At 36.2% G+C, this 27,887-nt stretch overlaps 1 protein-coding gene and 1 long non-coding RNA gene across 2 annotated transcripts in view; one reads left to right on the forward strand and one right to left on the reverse strand.

The window, feature by feature from the left end:
* Positions 1-11,011, forward strand: part of LRRC7 (leucine rich repeat containing 7) — a 514,499-nt gene extending 503,488 nt beyond the window's left edge. The window contains exon 27 of the mRNA XM_032604391.1: positions 10,525-11,011. Within this exon, the coding sequence (XP_032460282.1) occupies positions 10,525-10,632 (108 nt within the window). The 3' untranslated portion in view covers positions 10,633-11,011. The remainder of the gene's footprint in view (positions 1-10,524) is intronic.
* LOC116739738 lies at positions 1,138-27,578 on the reverse strand. The gene is made up of 6 exons (XR_004345690.1): positions 27,338-27,578; positions 22,445-22,475; positions 15,116-15,269; positions 14,849-14,934; positions 13,240-13,291; positions 1,138-1,226 (listed from the first exon to the last, which is right to left on the reverse strand). It is a non-coding gene; the product is annotated as an uncharacterized LOC116739738 (long non-coding RNA).
* Positions 27,579-27,887: the final 309 nt, after the last annotated feature.

Below are 27,887 nucleotides of genomic sequence, written 5' to 3' on the forward strand. Positions count from 1 at the left end.
TGAGCTCCCCTTTAAGTGATGGCAGTTATTGGGTTTGATCTAACCCAATAGCAAGTAGCAAAAGAGATATAAAATAGCAAGAGATATACCTTTCCCAAATTTCCCCCAAACTCAGAATTTGTTATATAAGAGCTATCTCTTTTTTTTCTGTAAATCATTTTACCCACTATTCTCTTCTTATTCTGCTATGGTATTATGAGCATGTTATTTGAGTTACATGAAGATGTGTGTATTAAAGGATGATGTTAATTAAAACATATTCACATGATTATTCTGTCATTTTACTATTCATTTTCCTAGAATAGATACTGTAATTCATGTGCATATTCAAATGACTTGCTGTGCTTAGCAAGTCATTTTGGTTTAAGACAGTGTGCCATGAGGAACGAGCACTGTGCTAGGGCAACTGACCCCTCACAGCCTTACCTTCTGTCAAGTCGAATTACAGAAGAGTGAGAGAGAACCAGGGAAAGCACATGGAGCATAAAAAATGTTATTCAATTGAGCCGTGTAAATTTGCCGATATCTGACCATTTTTGAAGTGGCAGTTTTGTTGATTTAACATCATAGTTTCTTTATTCTAATGTTCTTTGCAGTTAAAAAATTCAGTCTAATTCATTATACATTTTACAATTTAAAGTATATTTAAATACAGAATATCTATTAATTATAGTTACTCTGTTGAAAAGATGAATAGACTGGAAAAAAGAATATATTGTACTTGATAGTTAACATGACTCACAGTTGTAGCCTACAGCTCACTTGTAAGTATATTGTATTCTAGTCTATCATGATAGTCAATACCTATCCTCTTCATTTACCTGCCCCCACCCCTTCCCAAGACAAGAGCCTAACTTTGACAAAAGAGAAATTATATTATTTATAATTAGTTTATGACATCCAGTTCTAATTTGCAATAATTTTAAGAGTTTGGTACTTGTAATCCAAAGTATATTCCTGGTCTATGGCTATATCTCGAAGATACCAAAATAGAATAATCAAAGAGATGATAATTCGAACAAACCTGATACGTTGCACCTTTTTAAAAATAAATTTATTTATTTTATTTATTTATTTTTGACTGAGTTGGGTCTTTGTTGCTGGGCATGGACTTTTCTCTTGTTGCGGTGAATGGGGCTACTCTTCGTTGTGGTGTGCGGGCTTCTCATTGTGGTGGCTTCTCTTGTTGCAGAGCAGGGGCTCTACATTGTAAGCATATTAAGAACCTGAAAAATCGTACAAAATGATATATCCCAACATATTTAACCATGCAGCCCTCTTGACCAACGACGTCAATTAGCCACTTCCACAGAACACACTTAGGGGAATACCTCTAGTAGAAGCAACTAACTGGGTCCACGGCTTCATTCCAGAGAGTGTTCATGTTCATAATTATTATCATGAGTCACTAAGAATGGATTAGAGTACATTTATTTCTCTGAATTCTTTAAAATTTCTCCCCAAAAAAGACTACAAAAAGTAAAGAGGAGAAATTTTTGTTATGGTTAAAATGAAGTGTGGGACCCTTAAAGAAATAAAAATATTTGGAAATTTCACTAAAGCATTTCCTAACAAGGCTAAATAAGTTAACACTTTTCTATTGTTGATCTTATTTGGTGGTTTAAAATCAAAAACATCAGAGAGGTTTGGGGAAAGGTGGGTTGGGGGGGTAGGTGGGTGGGGGGTAGGGGGTTGGGTGGGTTCAGCATCATGTAACTCTTAATGTTCAGAGAAATTATTGCTTATAATGATAAAATACATGTGCAAATATTTTTAAATAGCATTTGGTTAGAAGATAACCAAAAATAGCTTTTTAAACGTGTATGATTTTATATGCCAGTTTCACTGCATACCTTTATCCATTTGGTTTGTTCATAGTGTATAAAGTTCAGCACAGATAACTAATTAGAGATGGAGTAAATACTTTTTGCAAATCAAAAAAATAATATTTAGGTACTAAGTGAAACATGAAAAACAATAAAGACAAATTAAGTTCATTAAGCTGGCTCTAACTTCCATAATTTGGCTGAAACAAAAATAACATCAATTAAGCACCCATCTTGTGTCATTTAGAACACACAACAACCCTGCAAGGTATCTGTTGTTGACAGAGGTTAAATAGTTCATTTGAGCCTCTTCCATTATACAACACTGATTCTCCTGGAGCAAATTTTACTGATAGCATCACATTTTCCATTCCCTGATTTGGCAAATATGCATTAAATGCCCACAATGTACAAAGTGTGATGCCAAGCCACGTGAACACTGCAACAAGGAAATAGAACTAAAGTTCTACCTTTACACACCTAGCCCAGGAAGTAGACGTGCCCAAAATTACACAGAGCAGAAAATGGAGGAAGAGAGACAGGAAAAAGCTGACTTCAAACACGCAATAAAATCAACTCCCAGTCTGTTTTCTCTTAACAGCAAGCTCTCCACCAAAACAGAGACCAACCTGGCTACAAAGAGTTCCCTGAAAATGAGAGGCTGATTTTGCAGTTCCTTTTGTGGTAAAGTACAGAAATAAGTGCAGCTAGTTGGGGAACTGCTTGCAAACCAAGATAGGGAAGTCATTTTTTAGAGATGCTCATTCCACACGCTTGTTTCGAAGAAAACAGGCATTCTAAAGTCAAAGCAGATAAACAAGTAAATATCCTCAGGATTACTATTTATTACCATTTCCATGCCTGACTTTCTATACAAATAATGGACAAAGTCTTCAGTTGAGTCTTTTCTATTTTGCCATGTCTTTTTTTGAGCCTGAATTCATGAAACATTCAAGCTGCAGTACATGTGTGCATTTAAGACAGAAGAGAAATTCTTATTTATGTTTTATTCCATGAATATTATTTTAACATCTTTATTGGAGTATAATTGCTTTACAATGGTGTGTTAGTTTCTGCTTTATAACAAAGTGAATCAGTTATACATATACATATGTCCCCATATCTCATCCCGCTTGCATCTCCCTCCCTCCCACCCTCCCTATCCCACCCCTCTAGGTGGTAACAAAGCACCGAGCTGATCTCCCTGTGCTATGCAGCTGCTTCCCACCAGCTATCTATTTTACGTTTGGTAGTGTATACATGTCCATGCCACTCTCTCACTTTGTCCCAGCTTACCCTTCTCCCTCACCGTATCCTCAAGTCCATTCTCTAGTAGGTCTGTGTCTTTATTCCTGTCTTACCCCTAGGTTCTGCATGACGATTTTTTTTTCTTTTCCTTTTTTTTAATTTTCCATATATATGTGTTAGTATATGGTATTTGTTTTTCTCTTTCTGACTTACTTCACTCTATATGACAGACTCTAGGTCCATCCACCTCACTACAAATAACTCAATTTCGTTTCTGTTTATGGCTAAGTAATATTCCCTTGTATATATGTGCCACATCTTCTTTATCCATTCATCTGTTGATGGACACTTAGGTTGCTTCCATGTACTGGCTATTGTAAATAGAGCTGCAATGAACATTTTGGTACATGACTCTTTTTGAATTATGGTTTCCTCAGGGTATAAGCCCAGTAGTGGGATTGCTGGGTCGTATGGTAGTTCTATTTTTAGTTTTTAAGGAACCTCCATACTGTTCTCCATAGTGGCTGTATCAATTTACATTCCCACCAACAGTGCAAAAGGGCTCCCTTTTCTCCACACCCTCTCCAGCATTTATTGTTTGTAGATTTTTTGATGATGGCCATTCTGACCAGTGGGAGATGATATCTCATTGTAGTTTTGATTTGCATTTCTCTAATGAATAATGATGTTGAGCATTCTTTCATGTGTTTGTTGGCAATCTGTATATCATCTTTGGAGAAATGTTTATTTAGGTCTTCGGCCCATTTTTGGATTGGGTTGTTTGATTTTTTGATATTGAGCTCCATGAGCTGCTTGTAAATTTTGGAGATTAATCCTTTGTCAGTTGCTTCATTTGCAAATATTTTCTCCCATTCTGAGGGTTGTCTTTTGGTCTTGTTTATGGTTTCCTTTGCTGTGCAAAAGCTTTGCAATTTCATTAGGTCCCATTTGTTTATTTTTGCTTTTATTTCCATTACTCTAGGAGGTGGGTCAAAAAGGATCTTGCTGTGATTTATGTCAGAGTGTTCTACCTATGTTTTCCTCTAAGTGTGTGATAATGTCTGGCCTTACATTTAGGTCTTTAATCCATTTTGAGTTTATTTTTGTGTATGGTGTTAGGGAGTGTTCTAATTTCATTCTTTTACATGTAGCTGTCCAGTTTTCCCAGCACCACTTATTGAAGAGGGTGTCTTTCCTCCACTGTACAGTCTTGCCTCCTTTATCAAAGATAAGGTGATCATGTGTGCATGGGTTTATCTCTGGGCTTTCTATCCTGTTCCATTGATCTATCATTCTGTTTTTGTGCCAGTACCATACTGTCTTGATTACTGTAGCTTTGCAGTATAGTCTGAAGTCTGGGAGCCTGATTCCTCCAGCTCCATTTTTCTTTCCCAAGATTGCTTTGTCTATTCAGGGTCTTTTGTGTTTCCAAACAAATTGTGAAATTTTTTGCTCTAGTTCTGTGAAAAATGCCAGTGGTAGTTTGATAGGGATTGCATTGAATCTGTAGATTGCTTTGGGTAGTATAGACATTTTCACAATGCTGATTCTTCCAATCAAAGAACATGGTATATCTCTCCAACTGTTTGCACCATCTTTAATTTCTTTCATCAGTGTCTTATAATTTTCTGCATACAGGTCTTTTGTCTCCTTAGGTAGGTTTACTCCTAGATATTTTATTCTTTTTTGTTGCAGTGGTAAATGGGAGTGTTTTCTTAATTTCTGTTTCAGATTTTTCATTTTCAGTGTATACAAATGCAAGAGATTTCTGTGCATTAATTTTGTATCCTGCAACTTTACCAAATTCATTGATTAGCTCTAGTAGTTTTCTGGTGGCATCCTTAGGATTCTCTATGTATAGTATCGTGTCATCTGCAAAGAGTGACAGCTTTACTTCTTCTCTTCCAATCTGGATTCCTTTTATTTCTTTTTCTTCTCTGATTGCTTTGGCTAAAACTTCCAAAACTATGTTGAATAACAGTGTTAAGAATGGGCAACCTTGTCTTGTTCCTGATCTTAGTGGAAATGGTTTCAGTTTTTCACCATTGAGGACGATGTTGGCTGTGGGTTTGTCATATATGGCCTTTGTTATGTTGAGGTAATTTCCCTCTATGCCTACTTTCTGGAGGGTTTTTATCATAAATGGGTGTTGAATTTTGTTGAAAGCTTTCTCTGCATCTATTGAGATGATCATATGGTTTTTCTCCTTCAATTTGTTAATACAGTGTATCACATTGATTAATTTGCATATATTGAAGAATCCTTGCATTCTTGGGATAAACCCCACTTGGTCATGGTGTATGATCCTTTTAATGTGTTGTTGGATTCTGTTTGCTAGTATTTTGTTGAGGATTTTCGCATCTATGTTCATCAGTGATACTCGCCTGTAGTTTTCTTTTTTTGTGACATCTTTCTCTGGTTTTGGTATCAGGGTGATGGTGGCCTCGTAGAATGAGTTTGGGAGTGTTCCTCCCTCTGCTATATTTTGGAAGAGTTTGCGAAGGATAGGTGTTAGCTCTTCTCTAAATGTTTGATAGAATTCGCCTGTGAAGCCATCTGGTTCTGGGCTTTTGTTTGTCGGAAGATTTTTAATCACGGTTTCAATTTCAGTGCTTGTGATTGGTCTGTTCATATTTTCTGTTTCTTTCTGGTTCAGTCTCCGAAGGTTGTGCATTTCTACGAATTTGTCCATTTCTTCCAGGTTGTCCATTTTATTGGCATATAGTTGCTCGTAGTAATCTCTCATGATCCTTTGTATTTCTGCAGTGTTAGTTGTTACTTCTCCCTTTTCTTTTCTAATTCTATTGCCATGATTTTTTTTTAATACTACCGTAAAAGCCACTTGAGACTTCAAACTTCCTCACATTTAAAAGTGCAGTGTAAATTTTTCATTGGAACTCTCTAAGAATTTAAGGTCTGTAGGTCAAATTTTTTGATAGAAAAATTTTTCAAATGACTTGGCATATAATTATTGTAGTACTGCTTATACAGTATACTCAGCCCTAAATATATCCTAATATTTAATGAGACTACTCTAGCAGATTAAAATTCTGCAAGGGGAAATAATTCCAGGTAGTTAATGGGAAATGTAAATATAATTACCTAAGATTCCCACTGTTTGGTCTCATAATTTCTGGCTGTCAGGATTAGACAACAGGAAGGCTTGCCCTATAACTCTAAGATGGTTGCTGTATATTTTCATTTTCCCTCATCCCAAGAGCTATAGGCAGTCAAAGGACACTATATTAATGTACTAATGTATATCTAACATACAAAATACATGTATACTGGTCCTTTAAATGTTTGTCCCTTGAGGGTCAGTTTAAATCAATTCAAAATCATAAACCAAGTCTCTAATCCCATTTCTCTTTCGGATTCTTAAAAGAATTGTGCTATCCTTCTTATTGGATAATCCCACCAATTTTGTGGCCAAGCCTTCTCAGAAACTAGTTTTTAAATTTAGAGCTTTGAATAATAAGAATACAACAGAATTCCTGGGAGAATTAAAACATCCTCTGGAGAATTTCTGTGATATAAACATCCATAATTTATCCACTTAACAAAACGTTTAGCAGAAGAAAATCAAAGATAAATTGAGGAAGGAATAAGAGGATGAAATCCAGAAGCCGAGTACATTTTACAGTAAATTGATGAGCTGTAATCACAAAGCTGTACTTTTTGTTAGAATTGCAAATGTTATTTTCATTAACCTTCCATCTTGTCATGTCTGAATCATGCAAAGGGGCAATTAAAAAACCTTTTGTGGCACAGATGTCAAGTGGAATTAAAACAAGGAAGGATACCTTCTGGAAAAAACATAAAAACTATTGTAAAATGAACCTTTATACTTCAAATCAGCTAAAGCCAGAAATACTTTAATTATACATTCTTGAAGCATACAATTTTTAGAATATCTTTTCTTTCATAGATTGTTTTCTTATTAACTTCATTTTGACTTAAGCCATTCACTGAAGTTGCAATTTCCTCAAAATTGCACACATTTTATTATAATCCATGATAGTCTGTGTGTTTATATAAAACATACATAGCCAAATGTGGCAACATGTTTTAAAACTTTATTAATTTAACATTTGTTCTTCAAATCATCTTTTGTATTTATATTATATACATATTCAAAATGTCAAATGCATAAATGTAGATTATATGCATTTACGTTTCAAAGCTTCATCAGATTTATACTCTGCAATTAATATTAAATAGTATCCTCCTTTATTTCCTAAGCTCTTCTATTCACACACATGAAACAACCATGAAACCTTTGTAGTTGAAATATTGTGATTTTTCTGAACTTCATGTTAATTGGAAAAGCCCTGCACACATGTAGTAACATAATTATGTCTGATTCCCTGTCTGAACCATCTAAGATGTAAGCCAGATAGCCATATTCATTTGAACAAATACAATGTAAATTCTCTTGGCTCTTCTGTCCTAGAAATATAAATGAAAGTTCTCTAGAACTGAGATTCTATCTTCTCCTTCCATTCAAACCCCTCTGTCATTACCTCCCCTGGTATCAGGCCTACCATAATGTTCCATATCAAGAAATAGGGCAATTGGGCCTCCCTGGTGGCGCAGTGGTTGAGAGTCCGCCTGCCGATGCAAGGGACACGGGTTCGTGTCCCGGTCTGGGAAGATCCCACATGCCGCGGAGCGGCGGCTGGGCCCGTGAGCCATGGCCACTGAGCCTGCGCGTCCCGGACCTGTGCTCCGCAACGGGAGAGGCCACAACAGCGAGAGGCCCGCATACCGCAAAAAAAAAAAAAAAAAGAAATAGGGCAATTAATCTTAACAAGTTAATTAATTTAATGAACCTAAAACATTTGTTCCAACCTCACAACACCAATGAAACAAATTGTGTCAAGATACAGAGTTGTGACATAAATTCTCATCTAGCCACTAGCTGTGTGAGCATGGATATTTCATGTAACTCTCTGATCCTCACATTTTCATCTTTAAAAAAAAGTTAAGGTTAACTAAACAGTTCCTTCCTCTGACATTTTATCCTTCTACTCTTATGGCTTAATGAAAATTGTATTTCTTAAATTCAAGAAAGTAATAGTGAAGTAATATTAATAGTAGTAGCTAACATTTATTGATCGTTTACAGTGTTCCAGGCCTTGTCCTAAGCAGTTAACATATATTAACTCATTTAGTCTTTAATAAACTTTCTAAAATAATTTGCTTTCTGATCTTTTAGAATCCTTTCAGTAATTTGAAGTCCCTAGTTGTGGTCTTTTAAATAAGCCTCTTGAGATTCACCCAAGTTCTGGCTTAGAGCCAAAACATTTCTGGGGACTAGAATTACAGGTAGAGTCCTAATGTTTATTTGACACAGTGGTCTAATTTATCAACCTGCTTATTTCCTTCTGGGAAATCAACTCTTTGTGTTTCCAACTATATAACTATCATTTGTACTTACAAAGCATGACAAATAAAAGCCAATGCTTTAAAGCAATATTAAAAGCTAATTTATACAAGGAGTCTCCCTAGCTTGAATCAGAACCTGGACTGTGGGTCTGAACATCTTGAAGCCTTGTTTCTTGGAAACAGACCCAGATTCCAGGACAGAATTAATCAAGCTATGCTCTTTCTCTGCTCTTTCCTCTGTGCCTCAGAAAACTAGGGTTAATTGAAGCCTCTAGGAAATACCTGATCCTCGTGGATTTCCTGCTACCTTTATGAGCCCTCTACCTTGATCCCCTTCAGGATCCCCTTTCCAGTTCTCCTCCTGCCAGTTTTCCTGTTCCCTCCCCTCAATGCATTGGTATCCTCGTTCTTTAGTTCAGCCATCAGGCTAGCGTCTGCTTTCTGCCATCCTCTAGCAAAAAGGATTGGGCCCTGTTTCACGTTTCCCTCCCTCACTTCAGACAAATTTATCTAGATGCCCAGATCAACAGCAAACACTGTCTTTAAGTTCTATTCTACACATCCAAAGCCATGGCTCCATCCTGCTCCCCTAGTTAGATTTCCCTTCTTTCACAATGCTCCTTTTTAAACTTATTCTCTGATAATTCTCTCAGCATTCCATGTGGTAAATACCAGAGTGTGGTAAAACCTAACTTCTGTTTCTAATACTGCCACCCTGACCTCCTTCCTGAACTCCAGTCTCTTATTTCTAAATATATGTGCAACATTTTCCTTGCATGTGTCGTCAGTACCACAAACTCCGTTGTCTTCCCAACTAAGCCTGCTGCTCCTCCAAGGTTTCCATTTTCTGTTAATGGCATCACAGTTTGATTCTTGTTTGTTTTCATACCCTTGTCCAATCAGATGCCAAATCTATTGATTCTACCCTAAAAGTTTTCTCCTTTTTATTTCCTCTCAAGTCTCATTGCTCGAGCAGATAGTCTGACTTAGTCTTTCTACTTTTGAGATAGTTCACATGTAACTACAACAACACAATTAAGCCAGAGTTAAAACTATAAGAATGAGAGATTTAGCATTTTGGTAGATCCAAATTTAGGACTAAATGTTATTTTTACCAGTACTAGAATAAGTTAAATTAAACCTGTTAGGAATCTGAATGAGAATTACAGCTTTTGCAAACACTGTAAAGAAAAAAATTATGGTAGGAGGTGATATAGCAACAATTTTAAAGGGAAAATGTTGATTATTTTATCATGATCAATGAAATATCAGTTCAAATCACTAGAAACAATTGCAGTGTTACTATGTCAGTAAAGTATTGAGAGAAATAGTGAGAATATTATGGTATCAGATGACTCAGCCCCAGCTTAGCTGTGTGACCTTAGTCATGTTGCTTGGCCTCTCTGAGGTGTAGCTCTTTCATTTATAAAATAACAAGATGAATCTAGATCACACAGAAATTAATTCGTTTCTGGATGGGATTGAGAACCACTGGTATAAATAATGAATATATTTGCATTCAACAATGAGGGAAACAAAAATTATCTTTTTAATATAAAAACATGTAAATTAAGGACTTTTCAGTGGATCAAAATAAGATCTAACTATACTATATGGTTTGCATGAGTGAAACATTTGACCGTGTTGATGGGTTTATATCAGTGATTATGCAACAAAAAGGCAGTGGTCCTATGAACACTTCCGAACAATCTCAACTAAGTTCCTGCAAACAAATCAGAACAACAACAAAACAACTATCATATTTCAAATGTATCTGTCTGTTACTGACCAGTATATCTCTATGATTAGCACAGTGACTAGGACTATACTAGGACAATCCTAAGTAGGATATACTAGATACTTGTTAAATATTTGTTGAATTAATAGATTGAGTTGAAGCTGGGTGAAATTAGTTGTTCCCATAATTGCAATTCTGCTGTGAATTTTAAAAACACATGACTTGGTTGCTAAATACTCTCTTGAATTTTATTGTTAGAAACAATGATAATGTGATAAACAAGTATCTTACATTGATTGCCCTGTTTTATTTGTGTGTTTACAGGCAAATGGACATAGTTTTGTACATATGGAACATGAAAAAGCTGTATTACTACTGAAGAGTTTCCAGAACACAGTAGACCTAGTTATTCAACGTGAGCTTACTGTCTAAATATTTTTTATAAATAGTGAAGATACGTCTAGCCAGACCTAATGTTCAAAAATAAATTTATACATAGAAACAAATTTTGCCAATTGCTGGACCAATGGCAAACATTAGTGCCAAATGTATAATACTATATGTTAGCACTGGTCATCCTTAAAAATGTTAACTATATAAATATGATGTTCATGTGGTTATGTATTATTTTAACTGTCAGCCTCTGGCTGTGCATTGGTGCAGTTTTGGTTTTGGTTTTGTTTTTTTTTTTTAATCAAATAAGTTTCTTCTTGAAGTGGATTTCATATAATTTCGGAGCACGGAAGCACACACAAGCTCTTTACAAATTCTGCTCTCCATCAGAAACACTGCCTCAAAGTTGTATATGCCTTTATATAGAAAATACAAATATAAAGAATTGTAATTCCCATAAAATATTTCTAGCACAAGGTACATGTTGGCATATATACAAAAAGAATATAGAGAAAAAACAATATTTTCATAAACTAAACATCTCGGATTGAGAAAGAAAATATATCTTAAAATAATACTTTACTATATTGAATCTTTTTCAATAAAAATTACAAGATAATGCCTTATGAAAGCAACTGTACATATGGTATAAAGTGTTTATATTTGGTTCCATATTCATTTGCTAAATTCTCATAACACAGAGTGAAATATTTCATAAATTAGCCATTTATCTCTGGGACCTGAATAAAAATAGGACAAACTAATTTGTTCAATGCCTTTAGCTAATTACAAAACATGCAGAGTTAAGAAACAGACTAAAGGTCATTGTAGATAAATCTTTTTCACCCCAAATGTAAGCAGTGAATGATGGGTGGCAGGAAAGGTGTTGCTTTATTTCTTTCAAGTTTATGTTGATTATAAACTGTAGCCCCTGTGATTTCTTTACTTGTAAATGTGGAATTTATTTGTGTGTTGCTTTATCCAATTTGCTACTTTTAAATCATTTAAAATGAGTTTGGGGTATTGATAAAATTTATCATTAAGAAAGACTATTGTTAGAAAGTTATGGTGGGTGATAAAAATCTTTGGTAATTAAATATGAAACTTCAAATATAAGTTCTCAGAGCCTTGGTCTACCTGTATTATTAATTTCTGTGCCTGCTTTTGAGGGCAGAAATAGAGAAAATACCTTTATTCCCCCAAAGTTTCAAAGTATATACAATTGTAAATTGTCTCACTGAAAACAAAGATTAGCATAATTAGTATAGAATTAGTTATGTTTACATTGGAAATGTTTTTCTCTATAAATGATCAAAATTCATTTTATAATCCTTTAAAATATTTCTTTTATATATTAGTCATTAATTTGATTAAAATATTAATTTGAAATTCCAGAATAATTTCCCAGAGTTGGTTATATGCATTCTCTCTCATATTTCACATAGCTCTCTTTTTTAAAATATATGTAATGGATTTACATTACATGCTAGTGTTCCAAGTATTTTGTTAGGATTTTCACAAGTGTCACATATTGATGTCACCAAAGCTCTGAGAGTAATATTTGTAAGTTACTGTTTTATGGGGACATTGAAAATATTGTATTTTTGTAGGGTCTATTAAAATGAGTGTCACTTATTAGAAGTACAGTGGTATTTTTTTGGCAATAGAATTTGTCACTTGAAGGCAAATGATACTTCACTTTATAGATGAGGCACTAATTTTGATGTTGCTTTATGTCAGAGTGACATTATACTATGATTTTGTAGGCTTTGACATTTAGCAAATGATTAAATGATTGGCCTCTTTAATATGCTTCCCAGAAGTAACTTTTAAATGCATTTTAATATATTGACAGTTTCTGATGAGAAATGTCTTTCAGAGCCTAATTTTTTCTTTGTCAAAACCTCACACCAAACCACCATATCCAGCCACTGGATAATCAAGATAGAGGCCCTCACTGGCCTCCCAAGATCACTTAAAGGAAAAACAAACCCATGGGAGTAGTTCAGTGGCAATGAAGCACCTCCAATCATCCCATTAGTTTTGTTTAATCTTTTATGGGAGAGGTGGGAGAAGGCCAGATAAAGGACCTCCCAAGTCTTTTTTCTTATGTCAGGTTTCCACATCAAACCCAGGGCTTCAGGAGATGCTTCTGAGGCCAAGCTGAGAGGCTCATAACCCTAGTAAACACCTCTACACTCCTAATGTGACAACATTGTCTTGGGCCATGCTTTAATCCTTCCTGTTCTCAGGAAATGAGGAAAAGAGAAAAGGGATCCCTGACCAACTGGAAAAGAAATCTGATGTGCCAAAGCACCTCATTGTCAATTGTACTGCCATGCTGCAAACTGAAAAAAGTCAGGTAATATTGAAAAGAGGTATTTTTTTTTTTAGGTGGACTGAAAAAAATCACTGATCACTTACAGGGGAAAAAAGTCTAATTGATTCCATGGGTGACCAAAACCAATAATACACTGATTTCTGAGTATTGCCTTTTTTGGATAATTGGCTTTACTTTCTGAAATTAGAATCTGGTTTATGTTAACAAAAACAAACAAACAAAAGTTAAGGGTGTGCCTTTAAAAAAAAGAAAAACCAACAACCACAAAAAAGGAGTGGAATTCATGATGACTCCAATAGACTCACCTTGGTCTTTGATTTTTATTGGAATCTTTCTGCTGAGGAAGCTGTCCTGTACCTAACAGAGGGGAATGAGGAAAATCAGAGGTGGAAAGAATAAGCACCAAAAATTATTAGTAGAATTGCTGCAGATTTTGCAATCCAAATAGGCATTAGTGGACAGTTTTTAAAACTATTTACATGGCTTATCATACATTGTCACAAAAGCTCTATTATGATAATTCCAGCCTGCCAGACAACACAAGCTACCTAAACAAACATAACAATTTTAAAATAAAAGGGTACTTTTGACAAGGCATATTGAAAGTCAATATAACATACAAATATGTATATCATGCTAATTTATTGTTCATTGAAATCTATAAAATATATGTGTTCCAGTTAATAAGAATTGTAATTACATAGATGTCAAACAGCCATGGTTGTTTTGGGGCCTTATGTTGGATTGTGTTTTGGGGATGGAAAGCAGTTTTAAAGAGAGGGTGACAAATCAGCATTAATTTGTTCTTAATCTTAAAGATGATTACACATATATCACTAATATAATTACTTTTTAAAAGCAGGACTGAAATACCTTTTACTGGGAGAGCTAAAGAGAGGGAATATTCAAAGGGAGGAAGGCTTTGAAGAAATTAGTCTTATATATTCATATATTAGGTGAAAAGTATCTGAATTTGCCAAAATAATTGATGAAGCCAGAAAAACATTTTACTTTCATTCATAAAATTGATTTAATATCTCCACCACAATTTAAAGCTTTGGAAAATATAGTGTGTTTGCCAACTTGTCTTTCCATTGGCTTTTAATGCTGTCCTCAGTAAATTTCTGCCCCTCACTGGCACACAGATCAAGAAGGTGTATTCTGACGAATACCCTCTTATCAAAGGGCAATACAACATAACCAGATAAAAAGCCGCGTTGGCATAAGACCACCACTGTAAATCTTTGGTAAATTCAATCAGACAACATATTCGACTGATTCCTGATATACTGACCAAACAGCAGGTTTACTGAAATACTGGGTCAGTAAAAAGTTATGCAAATAATGAAACCTAACAAGTTAAGAAGATGAGTCCTTCATGTAGTATCAAGAAAAGTAGGGCTGAGTGTCTAGTAAAGTTCCTGTCACAGAAATGCTAGATCATTCTGAGGCTTAATAAAATGTTCAGACACTGGGTTGGTGATGTGCCCTCTCTTATGGTTGTAGTTACCTGATCATCTGGGAATTGGGGGGAAATCTTCAGATTCAAAATCACTTGCATGAACTTTTTCCTTAGCAATACACCTTCCACTAAGAAAAGCATCCTGACTTGGCCCAGAGCATTTCCCCCATTGCTCAGCAAAACCATCCCCCAAGTGTACATTATAGCAAGAAAATAGAATGTGGGCTGTGGAAAAATAAATGTGCACCAAAGAAAGCATGTAGGGCAATATTATAGGAGATCCTGCGTATCAGCTCTCCTATGCAATCTTTCAGCTTCATTTGATCTAAACTATTCAGAGAATATTTTTTGAAACACCCCACTGTATAAAACTAAGGCAGATACAATCAAATTTTCTAGTTATATTCTGAACGTTCTGGGGGGCATTTGTGTTTCTAGTATGCAAAACTGACCTCTTTTCCTCACTGCTGCTGCTGCTGTACATCCATTCCTTCAACTCCCCATGATGTTCCAAAGGCAGTAAATGACTTCTTCTATCCTGCTGACACAAGAATAAGAGGCCCCCTTAGAGTTCTGTTTGGAGACCCCTGAATATCAGCTAATGGTTCCAGCTCCCAGTTTGGGAGGAACTTTCTTGGGTGATCAAGGAACTTGGAATAGTAGCATTAACAAAGGCTCAAAGGTGAAAGCACTTATGTGTCTGACAACATCAAACAAACCTTGTATACAAGCGTGAAGGTGGCAATGCCTTAGTAGAACTGTTTCCACTTCTGTTTTTAAAATGTTGAACTTTACGGTATTGAGGACTCTCTCTGAGGCTCCCAGCTGATTGTTATGGGGACAGGTTGCAATCGTCTTCACCTTTGACACTGTCTGCAAGAGAATGGTTTGGAAACACTATCCTGTGAGGGTATAAATTGTACAACTTTTACTTTGGAGAATTCCGAGATTTCTGATAAATGGAGGGGAAAAGTCCACTCTAAGTTTTGATTAAAAAGAGTAAATGAAAACCTAGGACTATTGAAGCCTTTGGGCTTTTAACTATGTGATTATCATAATCTTCCCTGAGAGCAGTTCCATGGGAAGTAAAGAGAGGAAAATAATTCACTGGTTCCAACTTTATAAGCATTACTTTATCTGGTAGTGTTGTCCCTGTTGGATTTTGCTGTGTAACAGACAGCTCATGCTTTGTAACAACCCATTGAGCACTGAACAAGATAAGAAGTGGACCTGGATGTAAGGCAGGCACAAATGAGAAGGGTATCTCTTCAGCCACACAAATACCTCCCCAAATTAGCCTGGGCTGCAAAACTCACTTTTTTTGCCTAATTTTGTTTTTGTTAATAGCAGCACCTCAGAGTGGAAGATCGTGAAATTCAAGCAGTGTTTATGTAGAAAGCACTGAAATCCTGTGACTCGTGAGGTTGTAGGCCTTGCCCTTTTTTTTGGGAGGGGGGAGGGAGCTTTTAAAATGTTTCATAATTTTTAACGTGTGTAGGAAAGGGTGTTGAGAAAAAAAGTTAAATGAATCCTCCAACCTTTCCCTACTTTTGAAAATACAAATTTTTTCCCTTAAAACTATCACTGTTGCACAAACACAAATTGTATTATTTGTGCCAGTTTTTTTCCTGCTTTAAAATAACATGATGAGTAAGCAGCCTACAAATAGTCAAGTATCTCTGTACCTAGAGTAAAATATCTTAGTACAGAGACTTATTTTCATCACCAATCTCCACAGTTCCTCCGTAGGAAAACAGTTACTGTAGCGGAATCTCAGATGCCTAAGGTATGTCATTCATAAATTCAAAACATTTGGGGACATTTTATTGAAGAATATAACAAAAACATTAAATGCAATGTTAATAAATATTTGTTGAGCATCTACTACATACCAGGCACCGCAAGGGCTGTAACATGGTGTCCTCTGCACAGAAATCTCACAATTAAGTGGAAAGATGAGAGAACTTCCAGATCAAAGACAATGCAAGGCCATATGGTGAGTTCCTTTGTCCCTGCCCTCAGCCCATGTATTGCAAAAGGAAGCAGCATCTTTATCTAGTCAAATCTCTTTTGGGTTTGAGCATGGTTTCTCCATTTGGAGCTACAGATAGGTCTCCCCACTGGGTCCTATGGCCTTTGGGAGGCCATATGAATGTTTTCCAAGACTTAGGACAATATTTGACAGGCTAGAAGTGGCAAGAGTGGATGCCTTACTGGACAAGATAAATAGCAGATATAATCCTTTGAATCTGTGAAAGAGAATTTTGCCAAATTAATACCTCCAAAGAAGAGAGAGACTATTAGAAAAAATGATGTCCCTCAACCTGACTCAGCACTGTGTCTATATGCCTCTGACATGATGGAGGAAAGAGATAGAATCAGTATTTTAAAAGGCGTGGCACGTTTGATTGAAGAGATTCTTCTATGTTGAATGTCCCCAAAGAGTCCCTCCTATGACCACTGCCTCTTATAGACTGTCAGGAAGCATGTGAGTCCATAGGGTCAGATATTAGAGTGACCCCCTCAGAAATGCAATGAGTTGAATATTCATTCAGCTGGCTGCACTTCATGTTTATTTACTTCAGTTCCTTCAGTGTGGTGAAGAGTATTTTCACTGTGTGCTGTTCAGCCCAGCCCATGAAAATACTGTTTGCATGAGGTAGGATCACACATATTCACATATCATAGACATTTATTTATTCTTCCAAGGCAAGTCTGATTACCTGAATCTAGGAATTGCTTGTTTTTCTTCACCCAATCTATACATACTCAGTGTTTTAGACACCTAAAAATCCTTCCTTTCACTGAATACTTTCTAATCTCAACCTTTGCCCATAATGGTCCCTCTACTGGAATGTCTTCCTCTCCCCATTCTCTTTCTACATTATCGAAATTATATGCAGCCTTCAGGGTCCAGCTCAAACATTACCACCATGGAATTTTCCCTAATCATAATTGGAAGAAATTTCTCTCCCTCATATTAATACCATCATATTATTTTTTGTATGTTTTACAGTCCTTACCACATTCTATCAACAGTCATAGAAGTTTGATATATATTTGTTCTTTCCTCTCCTATCACCTGTGTGCTCCTTGAGAGGACCAGACAATACTTAAAAGAGGCATTCTAGACAGAATAGCTTTGAGAGGGCACATCCAGTTTTCTTTAGTATGTATCCTTAGTGCCTGTCATAGTGTCAGATGCATAGTAGATGCTCAATAAATATTTGTACAATGATTAAGTGGATGATAGGCCTGGCACATAAACACATTTAATAAATACTGAATTAACAGGAAGTTGATGTTCAATTTGCATAATAAATTTAAACCATGAAACTTTCATTTCCTCAGTTCATTCCTAATTTTTCTTTCTTCAATTCTCCCTTTTAACCCAATCCTCCTCTCCTCCTCAGCATTTCTTCTAAACCCTTTTATGTTACTGTGCTGTGTTTCAACAGCTGTATTTAATTTCCCTTTTATGTGTTCTAAGGACCTTAACACTGTCCAAAAAGTTTAAGAAATGGCTTTTGTTCACTGATTTGGAGTACATCATATCTATCCTTTTGATTTGTTTGGGTCTTCTTTTCTTTGAAGGAGTCATGCAGATTGATGCCAGAAATCTCTCAGAGAAATGAGTGCATAAGGTTGAACTTTTAGTGCCATGGTCTTGGTCTTACAGGCAGCTTAGAGATAATTAAGCCCAGTTCCCTCATTTTACCAGAGGCCCGAGGCCTGGAGAGGTGAAGCAACGCTGTGAACTAAGGAGACAAAGTACATCGTTAGATCTGGTTTTAGGTCCATACTTAAGGTTCTTCCACCTGAACACTGTGACTTGGTAGATTACTTTGCCAAGGCTATATTTAAAATTTGGAGATGTGGGCAATAGTAAAGGAAGTTGTGATAGGGATGGGGCTAGGGAAAGGTAGTCAGAAGAGGGAATCCCCAATCCTATTTTAGCTCTAAAATTTAATGAAACCACTGCCTCATGCTGCCTGTTCTAGAATAAGAAAAGCCTGTCCACAGGCCTTTGGCCATAGTTCAGCATAACAATATTTTCACACTGCATTTTGGATCATTTCATGGACAGATTCCACCATATTCATCCTTAAAGTGAAATGTCATACACTCTAGCCAGAATTCTCAGGCCACTGCAAAAGCTTTAAAATTAACATGATGAACTATTTACATAGATCACAGAAAATTTGGTTACCTTGATAAAACCGCAAGCCCCCTCCCAAACTTTTATAGAGGTCAAAATCTGGCCTATTGATCTCAAAGTAGAAAGAAAACTATTTATACTGTCATTGGTATTGGCTTTATTAGATACATTGCCTTCATTAGAGGCAAAAATAATATAATGCAGCCCCTGAAAAAAAAAAAAAAACAAAGTGTCTAAGGGAGAAGAACACTAGGTTGGTAACCTCCTAACCAGAGTTTCTTTATTACCTCATAGTATCTTGCTTTCCTTGGAAATAAAGCATTTCTCTCTTAGCTTTCTCTCAATGGTATTTTCCATATTTTTCTATTTGGGTTTCATAGAAAATTGAATACAGAATTGAGTGAAATTGTCTCAAACATTAAATCCATTTCTCATTTACTGTTTTGTTTATACTAATAATACTAAATACTAATTACTCCATCTGCCTCTGCCTTTTAATTTCTTTATATGAGGAGAACTTGCTACCAGGCTGATTAGGGCTTCTTTTCATGAAATTTTGTATCTAGGAGCCGTTAAGTATATCTTGATGGAAACTTCCTTCATTTTCTTTGATAGTAGGGTGCCTCGAACTGCCCAGAAGCTTACACCTTGGTCTTATGGCCCAGTGTCTATATATTTACATGAGGAAAACAATGCCGATTTCTGTTTGAACAAAAATGAAGTGAAAATGAAAAGGGTAATATTAATTGAGAGAGTAACAAGTGAGTAATAAGTGGGTAAGAGTATTTTAGAATAGTAGTTCTTTAAGTATGTTCAGTAAGAGTATTTTAGAAAAGTGAGGAAGAGTAAGAACAGGCTGGATGAAGGGGAGAAATTATTAAGTCATTAAGGGGTTAAGAATGAGAAAGGGAAAAGAATGGAGACAAAAGGCTGGTAGAGAGGAATGAAAGAAACTGGACGGCAGAGATCAGACCCAAATTCAGACACACCCTCTGGTCTCCCGGTGACCACACCCCTCCTTCAGCCAGCCCCAGAATTCCCTTCCTCTCCCTCCCCTCCTGGCAGGAAGAGTGATCTTTCAGCTCTTCTTGGTAGCTGACCTCCCTGATACTCTTCCAGAAGTAGAAAGAAGAATTCAAAATGAAAAATAAGGCATATATTAGAAATATCTTTCATTTAATCGTTATTTATGCCAGAAAATATTTTTGTAATATAGTGGGTAATTTTTTTTAGTCATGTAACTTCTCAGTAAAGGGAAAAAAATCACGAAACCTTAGCTCATAAAAACAAATTACCATAAGACTTTTCTGAAATAAAGGCCAATATCAAACAATATAGCCATAGGTAAAAGTACTGCAAGAAAATGAGGGAAATTATTGTTCTATCGTAAGACAGAAAAGGACCTTGAGAGGATCTGGTTCATCTATTAACCTTCAGGGAATTAAACCTCCAGAGAAGAGGCTACCGCTTCCCTTAGTAACCCACCCTAATAAAGCAACAAATCATATGTTTCATCCCAATAAGACCCTCTGTTTAAATCACTGGATTCAAGTCTTGCATATCAATAGTATCCTCATACGTAGAAGGACAGATCCATACTTTTTAGGAACATGTCTGCAGTTTGGAAGAGCTGCCACAAGATGGAGCCCTTATATCTATATTATATATCTAAGTCAGCAAGTCTGTAGCTTGGATGACCACCCGCTCTGGACAGTCCATTTTTATGCCTGTTGTACTGATATAACTGTTCATAAAAAAATATTAATAAACTGTTGATAAAACTTTTAACACCCCTTTCCATACTCTTTTGAGAGAATTAATTTGAAATAATGCTCTAAATTTAAACAATACAAGAAAAACAATTAAAAGCTTTGAGTTTATTTTAAGCAGTTTCTATAATTTTTGACTAAACCTCTCAGTTGTATCAACCACCTAGTACCCAATCACAGAGAGAGACTCTGCTCTCTCTCTCTCAGCCTCAGGTGAATGTGTGATTTAAAATTCTGATGTTCCATTTGTTCAGTTTAATTATGACATCTGCCAGTTTAATCGTTCTCTAATTAGCTTCAGTTTTCCAAATATTTTGTGCCTTATCTGCCATTATTTTAACGAGTTTCCTTCAAATATGCTCATTCCAAATATGTGGGAAGATGTTTGCCACAAATTATTTAAAATATATATTTTTAAATGAGCTCTCCAAAACTTAAACATCAGGAATTAAGAGTGCCTAGCACATAGCCTTGACTATATAGTTCTAACGCTAGTCCACATCTGAATATGTGTATATCTGTATACAGCTTTATTTCTAGCTGACATCAGGCAGTAACAAGTTATCTAGCATAAACTCCTAATTTTTTATTTTATCTATGTGCACAAATAATTAGCCTAATATTATAATCAGATTTTACTTTATTGTAAAGTGAATATGGAATGTATTTCAAACTATGTCTCATAAAGTGACAATCAGAGTCAAGGGGTAGTTTAAAATGTCCCCCAACCTCCCTTCTTTCAGTCAGAATGTCTGGGTATTCGCACAGAGCCCAGAGCAGCTCTGGTGACCTGTGGCCTCAAGCTATTTTGGTTCCTAGGCATTTGGAACTTCAGGGCCTCTACTGGCTAGAGCATTGTTTTAAAAAACCAAAATTTTCTGTTTACCTCTTCTAAGCTAATTATACCCTCACTCTCAGAGCTTAGCCATCATCCTTGTTTGAGCCTCCCCTTTACTAATTCCACCAAAGGCCTACTTATTCATGGTGTTTCTCTGCCAATCATTAATCTTTGCTTCTTTTAAACCCAAGCAAAAGTAGAAAGAAAACACAGTGTTCTTTCCCGAAGACTAGGTAAAACTATTTAAATCCTCTGGTGTTTTCCTCCAAAGGAAACAGTTTCCTCTGGCCACATGATCACCCACTACTAACACAGTATGTTCTTAGCAAATTCAGTCAACTTCTTTGGGGGCTGGTGCTTTATAACTTCTCTATGACCTCAAATGTGCCAATTTTAGGGCACCATCTTGGGTTTGCTTACAAAGTACGCTTCTCTTTTCAGGAGAGAAAACTATTTCCTAAACAAACATGGCCACACATTCTAAAGCAAATATAGAAGGTGTCCACCATGGTTTCATTCTTTTGAATACAGCTTTTGGCTTGCTTTATTTTCTATTTCATCATCTTTTTCATCCCTTCTCAAACTTCCAAAAGCTTTACATGATAGGTTTGGTTGTAGAATCTGGAACTAAATATTAGAATGTAAATTGGGAAGAATTTGTACTGAGAATGAGAGAAGAGTTACTTGAAAGCTATTTCTATACTCCAATAGTGGTTTTTTGCTTGTTTCTTTGTTTATTAATGCTTGCGGTACTGGACTATCTCTAGATTTTTGGTATCAACTAGTACCTAAAGTATTATTTTTTATCATGTATGAAGAGTCTTAATTTTGTATTCCTGGGAGCAATTTCTAGGTCAGTGCTTTCCATTCAGCAGCCAGCTTAGTTCCCACAAGTACTGAGATATCGATCCCCTCAGAGCACAGGGGCTTGTAACTTATTGCTTTCACTTGGGGCTTGGAGCGGCCTTATCTATTTTACACACCTATACCCCATTATTCAGAACAAACACGATCGTTTTCTATCTGTGCCATGATGTAAAGAGGTTGGGAAGCTCTGTTTTTAGGTACAACAAATGAGAAAACCACCAAGGTTGGGTTGGGGTGTGGAGCCCTAAGCAGCTGAGGGAAGAAGAAAGCTGTGAGGAACCATTGCTTAAAATACCTGCATCCCTTTGCAACGCTCCTTGCATGCCTCCCCCCTCCCAACAGAATGCTGATTATCCAGTTGTGTCACCTCCCTGTAAAGTAAGTGAATGATGGACATATTCAAGACTCCACTTACTTCTAGTGATGTTCATTAAGCCAGAAATCACCTGTAAAAGAAAAGGTTGTTAAGTCGTGGGCAAGTCTCAATCTCCAAATTTGATTTTTCCTTTATTTTATCATTATGTTCTTGACTTGTAACATTTTACTTGCTGTCCTTCTGTTTGTTTTAAATTATCCATCTTTTATAGCAAGTCTTTGGACATAAATTTTCAGCCTTACTTGTGGTGTCATTCAACTTAGCAATAAGTATTTTGCACTTGATGTGCAAAATACTTATTGCTAAGTTGTGATCAAGACAGATTCTCTAGCAGGCCATCACTCTGTGTTCTTTATAAAACCATGAATGTTGCTAGCAAATGTTACAAATCTGTTTGTGACCATTTCTCAGAAAAATTCAAACTCAAGACTCTCTCTCTCATACACACACACACACACACACACACACAGACACACAAAATATCGAGTACTATTTTTTTTAGGTTTTCACATATTTCCCCAAAATGATAGTTACTATCCCGGTGACCTAGGGACCTAGATCATCATAAACTACTGAAGGGTAAGGGACTATGTCTTCTTTTCTTTTTAAACTTTCCATAAATATGCCCGGCACAGTCACCTACACTCCCACAACAATACACACTCATATTTAGAATATTCATCCAGACCTGTATGTAAGTTTGAATAGATCTATAGCTTGGAGAGGTGGTTAAGTTAATTCCCTCCTAAGTCTTCCTCTGAACTATCCTAAGATTTGTCCTGTAGCCAATCTATGTGTTTATCCTTTAAGAAAAATTATCAGTGATTAAAACAATTTATCTTTTTCTTCCTGTGCATTCAATTTAATAAACATATTTAATGAGCAAAAGATTTTGAGAACAGAGGGAAATATAAATATAAACAAGCCATGGTCCCTCCCCTCAAGAAACACAATCTAATGGAGAGACAGACACATAAAAAGTCTAATAAATGCTACTGTGTAGGTACAAAGGAGAACAGTGTATTATCACTTTCTGTCTCAGTGTAATAAAATGGCAAATGCTTCCTTTCAGCTTTATTAAGTTTTTCTAATGTGGATGAGGAATCTTTTTCTATTCCCTTAGGAAGGCAGGCTTCTATCCCTCATATACGTTCTTTTCCAAAAAGGACAAAGTTTCAGGCGACAGTGAGAATGTAAATCTCTGCAGTATGGTCTAGAACAAATCATATCTGGGAGGGATGGTCACTAAGCTAGCTAAGTTCTCGCTTTCCTCTTTCATCTGTCTTTGTCCTTCCTAGGGGCTGCCCCTTAGGAGTCAAAGTCAGAAATCAAGGGCATCTCTTCCTTCCTGGAGGGAGGGCACCAAAGCCTGATAACAAAGGCCTACTGTTCCACTTGAAGAGATTGATCTCAGGAAAGGAGAGAATAGAACAGTTAACCTTTAGCATCTCTTGAAATCTTTGCTTTAAAATAATTTGTATTTTAAACACCTTAACAAATGTACATACTTTTAGTGGACTTGCATATTCTAAATACTTATGTACCTATATATAAGGAAAAGATCACACTCTTGACTATTAATAAACACCCCCATGTTAGGAAGATGCTTTCTTTGTGTTTAAGAACAGAAGAGGACCCATTAGAGTTCAGTTAAAAATGCAACTTGAGCAGTACCTATGATAAAATTTTCTAGAAAGTAGAAAACTAAAGAGTGCCTAGAACTATGCAGTTACAGACCAACTCTCACACATACCATGTAGATGGACAGCTGAAATACCTATGTGGCCAATCCCCGCACCCTTCTCTAAGTGTTGACCATTGCAGCTGCCCTGGCAACATCTCTTAAGCACTAAGAAGTGGAAGCCATCTAAATTCCCACAAGTTATTCTGAAGGAGATTCTGAAGAGAAATAGCAGATATGGTTTTATACGCAACAAAACCCCTGAGTTTTTACTTGCTCTTTGAGGTTAAAATCAAGGATTGTCAAACTCAGGTTAGGATTAGCCTAGAGATGGGACAGCAACTGTATAATAAAGGGGGTTTCAAAAAGTATATGAGTTCAACCATGGTCTGGAAAATTAGCTGCCATTTGGTGATGAAATGGTGGGTTTAACCTTGAAGCAATTTAGTGTCTTTGTGCAGCAACTTAGAAAATGGGAGTTTATTAAAACTATTTGCAATGGACTGTGTAGCACGCTTGAATTTGAAAATGAGATCATGCTTCTTAAATTCTTAATCAGAGGGATTCTGACCTACAGATATCACTTTGGGTATATTTCTTAAGATCAAGTTTGAAAGATATTGAAAAAAGCCCAGTATCTACATACATATGTATGGTCAGTGGTCAGTATGAGAGGCCTTTTTTTTTTTTTTTTGCTCTGTTAAATTGAACTATCTGTTTATTTAGTCAACACCTCACCTTAATCCAGAAAGGACAGCTATCGAGTATGATGCCTCCCCCTTTTAAGTTTTTTAATAAAAATTACATATATGTAAGGTGTACAACATGATTTGATATACAAATACATAGTGAAATGATAACTACAGTCGATCTATTTAACATCTCATCTCCGTACATAGTTACTATTTTCTGTGTGGTGAGAGCATCTGAAATCTACTCTTTTAACAAATTTCCAGTATTCAATACAATATTGTTAACTATAGTCATCATGCATATTAGATCTCTAGACCTATTCATCATATGCCTTCCATGCAGAGATCATCATTCCACTCAGCTTTTTTGATTTCCAAATACTTGTAGCTGAAAGCAATAAATGTCCTCATATTGGCAAGACTGGCTATTTGTGAACTATATGCTGAACTGTATGATAAACTAGAGAAAACTATGTAAAAGTTATGTCTGTAACTCTTTATGGTACATGATACAGCAGGGAATCACACAACCTCAAAAAAATTGAGAAGGGAAATCAATTGTTTAAAAAAATGAAGGAATCAAATTTAAATTCTCAATATATCGTGAGATGTGTTATAACTGTTTCAAATTCTTGTCTGAAGAATGAAGGGATGTTGTAGAACTATTAAATATATTAGTGTCAGGTGGCCTCTTGGCCTGGTGGAGAGCTCAAGTTTGTCCAAAGTATGACCTACCAGTGAGAGAATTAGTATTAAAAAAAAATCACAGAAAAAGATAATCATTCTTTAGTTTAAGGCAGACCATTTAGTCTTCCTCCAAGCATCTGCTGCCTGATTTTAGAGATAAAAGAAATTAAAAGAAGCAGTCTCTTATTTATCATATGTCAAATTCAAAGGCATTACTGCTTGTGAAGACCCTATTATATTTTATTTGCCTATCTCAGAAAGAGATCTGCTGAACTGTCCTTAGTGCTTCATGTAGCTTTAAAGATTAGTCCTGCATCGTTATTCTAAAGGCTTCCTACCCTCAGAAACATAGATGTCTCAAATCCTGAAACTCACTGAAATATTGATATAAGAAGTTATTTTAGCATAAGCAAGAACACTGTAGTCAAATTTCTGTTTATTATCGTTTGCCTCCAAACTCTGCAAGTAGGAGAAAATAAGGAGCCTCCAAAAAGTGCAATATGTAGGTCTGCTTTCTCAGATTAGGCTGAAACTCCAAGTCCTTATTACAAATTGTCTTGGAATCCTCATCTGGTTTGATCAGTTTATTATCCACTCCAGAATAACAAAGGAGGGTACACAGGAGTACTTGTATCAGGTAAAGTGAAATAATTGTTTCCTAAATAAAACTAATTTAAATTCTAGGTTAATTAGCTGCCTTGTTGGGGGGAGGGGGGAGAGGGACCACAGATTTGAAAGCTGTGTCTTTTTGGTTTTTGTTTTTTAATATTTGGGAAGATTTTCAAGCAATAACATATTAGGTATGCAATACTCTTGTCAGGTAGCGTGTGTTGGCTTTGGAAAGGTGAGAATCGTTACAGCAGGCTGCTTTCATTTATCAAGCTAAGCATGGACATGCCTTTTGAAGGGCACCTTTGATCATATGGTTAATTTAACATTTGGGCTGAAGAGCTCAACATGACCAGAGATGGATCTGAATTTTACAGAGTCCCCCTTATCCAAACTACAGCACGCTTACTGCTTTCTTCCTGCATTCCCCAGATAGCCTCCAGGACCAGAGACCAGCACGTCATTTTGTCCATTTTCATTGGTCTGGCCACACAAGGAACATCCTGTTTAAATCTCAAGTGCTCAAATTGCCATGTTGAAACCAACTATCAATTTTCTCCACATTTAATTCTCAGCTTCTTGTCATTTTTTCATTTTTCTGCGTTGGTTCCCATGGTAACAAGTCTGTTGGCAGAGAAAGTGTGACTCTGCTTTTAGCCTTCTGCACAGTACAAAATCCTTCCAGTGACCCTCAGGCAAGTGTCATACAAAAAGGCAGCAAGAGTACAGTTCCCTAGGTTAATGCCTCTAATCCCTTACACTACCACATGCACTTCCCAGCCTATTCCCCAAACCAGGCCTGCTGACCCCAGGGAAGAAAGTCAGCATTCAAGGACACTGTCCAGAATCCCTTCACCTGTCCATACAAGTACTGAAAGGGCCAGGGCCCTATATCCAACTACAGAGGCAAGCAAGGATTGAACCTTTGGGTTCAGATGGCTTCCTGTTCTGTCAGTGACTTACCTGACATAAATGCATAATTAATGACAATGTCATCTGGGGGCAGATGGAGAAGCAACTTGCCCTCATTTTTCTATAAAATTTTCTCAGTATGCATCTGAGATGTATACAGCCCAGGAGATAGGTATGTCTTGAATTATCCTTAAATCAGTGTCTAGTGATAAGACAGTAGGGACACTTAAACAGATTTTTTTTCCTAATAAGTAAAGGGGTACGTGAGAGAGGGCCAGGGAGTCATCCCAGAAAACTGAGCTCCTGAAGAGGAAGAGATAAAGATTTAGTTAAGTGAAGAAGACATTGTACCTTGTGGCTGAATGTGAACCATGGAGCTTCAGTCGGCAGAATTCCAGGGTTTAAGTATGGAAATCTAAGGAAATGAAATAAAATGAAAGCTAAGGAAATGGGTGTGTAGGGAAAGGAGTTTTTAAGAGTGAATCATCTGCAGAAAGGGAGCCTGCAAATAAGAATGGCTTCATGCAGACTTTGGCCCAACTCTATCCACAAAATATTTTTCCAAGTAATGTTTATTACATATTTTCATTTGAATTTTAGAATTCCTTTGTGGCTTGACATTAAGTTATATGCCTAGCAACCCCAAATCTCCTATGTCCTCAATATTTAGAAAAAAGCAGGAACTGTTCATCAGAAATTAAACAGTCCTCATATTTGAATGTGCTTTTAACTTTTTTCTTTTAGAAAAGTTAATGAATTCAGGGGAATGAAAATAGATGTTAGAAATTGAAATATAGGTATCTAAGCTATAGTTTTAACTATAGCTTAGATACCTATAGAAAACTGTAAATGATTTCTTTTTTTGTTGGGTCTTAAAAAATATGTGATGCTTATGCACACT

The sequence above is a fragment of the Phocoena sinus genome, chromosome 1, assembly GCF_008692025.1.
Source record: "Phocoena sinus isolate mPhoSin1 chromosome 1, mPhoSin1.pri, whole genome shotgun sequence".
Lineage (NCBI taxonomy): Eukaryota > Metazoa > Chordata > Mammalia > Artiodactyla > Phocoenidae > Phocoena > Phocoena sinus.